This window comes from Psammomys obesus, unplaced genomic scaffold, assembly GCF_907164565.1.
Source record: "Psammomys obesus unplaced genomic scaffold, mPsaObe1.curated_primary_1811, whole genome shotgun sequence".
Lineage (NCBI taxonomy): Eukaryota > Metazoa > Chordata > Mammalia > Rodentia > Muridae > Psammomys > Psammomys obesus.
Genome location: NW_026595981.1, coordinates 12,332,211 through 12,338,179, shown reverse-complemented (window position 1 = coordinate 12,338,179; position 5,969 = coordinate 12,332,211). Strand labels below are relative to the sequence as shown.

The 5,969-nt window shown below is 54.3% G+C and overlaps 1 protein-coding gene across 7 annotated transcripts in view; it reads right to left on the bottom strand.

Annotated features, from left to right (window-relative positions):
• Mtmr4 (myotubularin related protein 4) overlaps positions 1-4,325 on the bottom strand; it is a 23,951-nt gene extending 19,626 nt beyond the window's left edge. The window contains exons 1-3 of one of the 7 annotated variants that reach the window (XM_055619645.1): positions 4,258-4,318; positions 3,556-3,613; positions 3,095-3,133 (exon numbers count right to left, since the gene is read on the bottom strand). In XM_055619645.1, the coding sequence (XP_055475620.1) occupies positions 3,095-3,097 (3 nt within the window). In that variant the 5' untranslated portion in view covers positions 3,098-3,133; positions 3,556-3,613; positions 4,258-4,318. The other 6 variants (XM_055619642.1, XM_055619647.1, XM_055619644.1 and 3 more) reach the window with 6 other exon arrangements.
• Positions 4,326-5,969: the final 1,644 nt, after the last annotated feature.

Sequence of the window (5,969 nt, the reverse complement as noted above, 5' to 3'; positions counted from 1 at the left end):
GGGGGGGGCACGACATCTGAGAGGACAGATGGGGGAAGCTGGGAAGGAGCATTAGCCAGAGGGGAGGAGGGGAAGGCTGGGAATGATTCAGAGATACAGAACCCTGCGGAGGCAGGGAAGGTGGAGAAAAGAGGCTGTCTGGGGGACAGTCAAGGAGAGAAGACTGGTATGTCAGGTGAAGGATGGAGTGTGAGGGGGAAGGGCCTGGAGACCTAGAGAGAGCTCACAAACATCTAAGCTTCTCGTTCAGCCCCCTAACACCCCACATAGTCTACTAGACACAGCCTACATCTCCAAGCAAGGATGTAGCGGGTGGGACCAAGATGGTGAGGAGGTGGTAATGGGATGTACCCCTGCAGGGCGGGGCCTGGAAAGCTGCAGTCAAGGGCAGTGGCTGCAGAGCCAGAAAGAATCACAGAATTTTCATCCCCGGCCTTCTACAACCCCCAGTACCAGCTTTCTTGAAGCAAGTCAGAAAAAAAGCTAACCCGTCTACCCTGCCCCTAAGGTTTAGGGTCGTGCCGGGGTCCTTGGGCGGGGCTGCGGGTACAGGCTGCGTTAGGCGCTTCCCCCACCCCCGCCCCAGGCCCTGGCAGGACAGGCCTGGCACTTACGAAGCAGCTAAGCATGGAGCAGGAGACGCGGGCGGTCAGGCTCATGGTCGCGGGCTGTCTGAACCAGCGCACATGTCCCCGGAGCCGCTGCGCTGCCCGCCAGCCCCGGGCGCCAGCTGCATCCCGGCTGCGGGGCCCGCCTGATGCAGCCGCGGCCAGAAGCGAAACCCTGGCGCCAGGACCCAGCCTCTGCTCCCGCGCGCTTCTCCCCTCCTCTCCACAATGGAGCGGGCCCGGCTCCGCCCTCCTGCAAGAGCGCGGAAGGGAGGGGAGCCCAGCGACGGGAGCGCTCAGGACGCCGCCGGGAGGTGGAGGCGAAGGCGGAGGCAGAGCAGCTCGCGGGGCCCCGCCCGCCGTCCTGGCTCCTCCCGTCCCGCAGCCCCCCGGGGAACTCTAGGGACATTCTAGAGTGGAACAAGGGCCCGCCCCAGGACCACTCAGAAGGGGGAAGCGAGTCCACCCACACCTTTTCATTTCCCATCTTTCCAGGTGTGCTACCCTACACCCTTGTCACACATTTCCTACACCCACTCCCCTTCTCTCAGCTCTCACTGCGCTTGCTGCAGATCCCAAGATGGAGCTCTCCCCATTTTCTTTACAGCCCCAAGTCTTCCTTCTTTCCCCGTTACCTCTCCCCCCAAACCACCGCCCACCAAGCTCGGTTCATCGGCCTCCCTGCTTTCACTCAACTCCTTTTGTCCTCTAAAAAGAATATTGGTCTAGTGTTATCTTAGTGGCCATTCCACATTCCTGTAAGGGAAACCTTCGAAATTTTTTATTTCAGGGTCCCCCTGCAAGCCCTTCTCCTTTCAGTCCACCTCTCCCTTGATTCCCATCCCCTGATCGATGGGAAAGAAAGTCCTCTAGAAGAACTTCTTAGTCTAAGAAAGGAACTGTGAGTATGGGCCACTGAAGCTGTAGAAAAACAAAGCTCAAAACCCAGGAGTAGAGAGAATGAATGGAGTTGGGTAGGGAGCCAAGGAGTAAGTAGTGAGTGATAAGAGGCTTAGTGTTTCCAAAAGTAACAGAAAGCTTGCTGGAACTCTTAAATTTCCTGTACCTGGTAACTTTCACAAACCAGGGCTTTTGTTTTGGGGGAGTGTGATGAGCAGAAAAAAGGGGCCATTTTTATTAAGTACTCACAATAATGCCCCACAGTGTCAAACATTTCCCTAACTCTCCAAGAATAAACCTCGATCCCATGTCCCCGGAAGACTTTAGGCTTAGAGAGAAACTATGCAATTCACTTAAGGTATTAAGCTATGGTGCTAGATTAGGAAGTGAACACGGCTGCCTCTGAAGTGCATGAGCTTTTCAGTGCGCCGCTGAAAGGAAGGAGGAGATGAGTTATCAGTTGGTGGGAGCAGGGTCAGTAGAAGCCTTTCTGAAGACAGACTGGGCTAATGTACATATCACAGACAGAAGTGTGCGTCTAGGAGAGGAGGGTTTATCCACCCACTGGCTGAATTCATGAACCTGAGACCCCTGAACAGAACTGAAGAGATGCAGCCAAAGGAGGAATCTTGTCTGGAAAAGGCTTCCAGCATTTCTTCCTCCTCTGACTGCTGGAGTCCCCGATCTCACACTAGGACCAAGATGTGCCACCCCCACTGATGGTCTGGACACCTTCAGAATTCGGATCCCAGGAAAGATATTCGCCAGCTGTCACCTGAGGTGGGTTAACAGACAGCAACACGTGGGAGCTGAGCTGGGAGAGGCCTACAATTTTGTGTGGAGTCACTCCTGGGACAGCACCAACGATACAGTCATGAGACGTACCAGAAGTTCAGGGATCTAATTTTTTTTTTTTTTTTTTTTAAAGACACGGGGTCTTTCTACATAGTCCTGGAACTCACTACATAGACCTGGCTGACCTTGAACTCACTTGAGATTCACCTGACTCTGCCCCGCCCCCAAGTGATGTTATTAAAAGTCTGTGCCACTACGCCATCATAAAGTTCAGGAATCTTAGATAAGAAAGACTTGTTTTTTTAGACGAGAATACGGGGAGTTTAACCAGGGACCCAAGAGAAGCAAGAGGAAATATATCAATTTGTCAATATAGGGGCGACAATACAGCACAGTGCTGTGTAGCGCCATGTTTTTTTTTTTTTGTTTTTTTTTTTCAATCCTAAGAAACCATAAGCTAGATACATAGCTCAGTGTTAGAGGATTTGCCTGCCATGTGTAAAGCCCCACACTGCATACTCCTGCAATCCTAACACTTAAGAGACTGGGGCAGAAGGACTGTCACAAGTTCAAGGCCAACGAGAGTTACATCTCTAGTACCAGGCTAGCCAGAGCTTTATAGCAAAAACCTGTCTCAAAACAACACCCACCACAGAAAAAAGAAACAATTTCTCAGGGCAGAGTAAGGTTAAGTTTAGGAAGTGAAACAAGTACCCTGGAGCACTGGGGCGGCATCGCAGAGACAGACTCCAGGATTACACACAGTGGTATGAGGAAACAGGAGTACTCACCATTCTACCTTGGCGAGGGTCCTGGCTGCCTGCTTGTCACTAAAGGAGACAGAACACAAGAGCACAGTGCACCGTTAACATCCCCATGGGATCCACAGATGTAATGGATCTACCCCTGTACTCTACCCCTCATTTTCCTCTGTCACCTACGATCCAGACTCTCAAGGCGTCATCGTACCAGTCAGAAAATGCGAGAAGCAACAAGTGACCCTGGCCGGTGAGAAGTCCACCACAAAAGTTCCGGAGCAAGAGTAAGTGTCATCCAAGCTTACTCAGCAGAACTCAAGCGTTCTGATCCCCACACCCAGAAGTAGAGCACTCCAAACCCTGCTCTTTACAAAAGAGAAGAAACGCCAACTCTGAAGCAAAGACTGCCCAGCTGGGACTCACTTTTGGCCCTGGTAGGGGCGTGAATCCACAGGGCTGTTCGGCCAGTCTCTGAGTCTAGGAGTAGCACCCACCTGACCTGTTACTGGGGGCAGAGTCCAGAGCAGAGGACAAGAGGGAGAGGACCACAACCTGTGATAAAAGAGCAGCAGGGTTGGCCCGGTCCTGCTGAGCATACTTGAGACCAAGTAGGTGAAGGTTAGAGGGAGGAGACCACACAACAGGAGCAGAATCAGGCCAGCCAGGCCTGGGAGGCAACATCTGTCAAATGGGTCGAATTAACAAGGCTTTCAAGTTAAGGCCTCCTAGGCCCACTTAGGGAGCCAGGTCTGAGTTTCACTGGCACTCCTTCATGTTTGGTATGCCCGAGGGATGTGCACCAGAGCCCCCACAGGGGGCTACCGCGATTAAAACCTCCATTGTGATCCTACCAACCTTCCCTCCCTCACGGGGGAGCCCGCAAGCGGCCAGCCGGAGGTGCTGCCTCACGGCTCACTGGCACGCCGCCTGAGAAACGGATAGACGAAAGGAGCCACAAGGACCAGGCCTAGGAGGCCCAGGGTTTCCTCAGTTAGGGAATCGGGTCTTGGGGTGGGGGGGGGGGACGGGCTAGGGCGGCAGGAGAGCCAGGTGCCCAGGTTCTGGGGGCGGGGCTAAAAGCTCGGAGGCGGAGCCCCAAATGACAGAGGGCGGGGCTCGAGAGAGCCGGTGAGGGCCGGGCAGGACTTGGTCGTTGTGGTTCCCAGGCTGGCAGTGCACGGGGTACAGTGACTCACCCAGGCGGCGTCCGCCCGACCCTCCAAAGCCGCGCTCTCACCACTTCCGTCTCCCGCAGCTGCTGAGGCCGCGCAGCTCGAACCCCACCACGGTCCCTTCTCCCCAACCAATCGCATCTCCAGCCTCTACCCGCCCTGGCCAATGGCCACACGAAATCCCGCCCTGCCTTACCACGCAGCCGCCGCCCTCACTCTCCGCGCCGCTCACTGGTTCGGTTGGCAGACGCCCTCTCGGCCGGTAACCTATCCGGCACCCAGAGACCAGACAGTGCCTGGAGGGAGGGGGCTTGGCGCCAGGGAGCCGGCGCGACCAATAGGAAATCACAGCGCGTCCCCGTGGCAGCCAATGGGACAGGAGCAAGAGGGGTTGCAGACTGGGGCTCCGGGGACAGGAAGTACGGCGGCCGGTCGCCGAGCGGGGAGAGCAAGGGGGGGGGGGGGGGGGCGGGACGTTGCAGGGGAGGTTCTGCAGTCACTTCCGGTCACGACCCCGCCCTAGAAGTAGTTCGTCAAAGGGCTTCTCGGTGGCCCCGCGTTCTGATCCGCTCGTGTTTCTGTTTCGCTCCGGTAGCCCGAGAGTGGGAGGAAAGCACGCAGGCTAAGAAGGGGAGAGGACTAGATTTCCATGGCCCTTCCCAGCCCTTCCAGCGCCATCACTCCCTTGTTTTTCATCCCCCGTCGATGGAAAAGAAAATCCTTCTGGAGGAATCGCTTAGCCCCGCCAAAGAGAAGAGCTGGGCTCGTGGACCGCTGAAGCTACAGAAAAGCAAGAGCTAAAGGAGCTGACTGACTCCTCTAGAAGGCCTAGGAATGAGGCGCTCTGGGATTGGCGGCGCTGGCGTCGCCCGTTGCGTGTCCGGACTGGTTTTTAACCTCCGATTTTTATCGACGACCGCCCTTGCCGTCCTTCGAGACCTGCATTGGCAGCCAGTCCTGAGTCTCTCAGCCAACAGAGGAAAACCGGGTCTGACTGCCATTAGCTAGCTGCAGCTCCCTAGGCTGTGAAGGGGGTAGGGACAAGACTCTCACCAGGACGGAGGTCTCCGTGACCCGCGCCACTACTAACCAAACAGAAATGGGAAAGACTCCGATTCTCAACCGATAACCGAAGTTCTGGAGTGGGTTTGAGCACTTAGAAAGCAGGCTACGTTTAGTAGTTACTAAGTCCTTGGAAAACAGAAACCTCTCCTAAATTCACTCTTTAATTCTCAGGATCTAGAACCGGGGTATGTAACCGAGCTGATGGCTTGATCCTGAGATCCTTGGGGACTATGATAGGGTTTTGTTTTTCCTCAGCGCTCACAGTCTAATTACAGGACCTTCAGGATTTGTTCAGTGCTCTGCCAAAAGCTTCTTGGGATTTAGAGCTTAATTCTACATATCTGTGTACCCAAACCTGGGGAAAGCAGGAAGTCGAAGGTTGCCATACATGGTTAATACCTTGTTTTTTCCCCAAGAGCAGCTACAAAATGGTGTTGTATGTGGGAAACATGGAACTTGGGGCCCAGATAATGGAGGCAGAATAGAAACGGTCAATAAGAATAGGACAAGCTGTGTTGTAAGAGTGAACTCATCAATAAGGGAAGAGGAAATTCTCTTTCCATTTCCTACTAAAAGCCAGAAACCAATACCCACTTCCATCAGCCTTTCAAACTGAGTCATAGGAGCTATGTTTCCAGGATATAGTAAAAATAGAGACACCAAAAGCCACG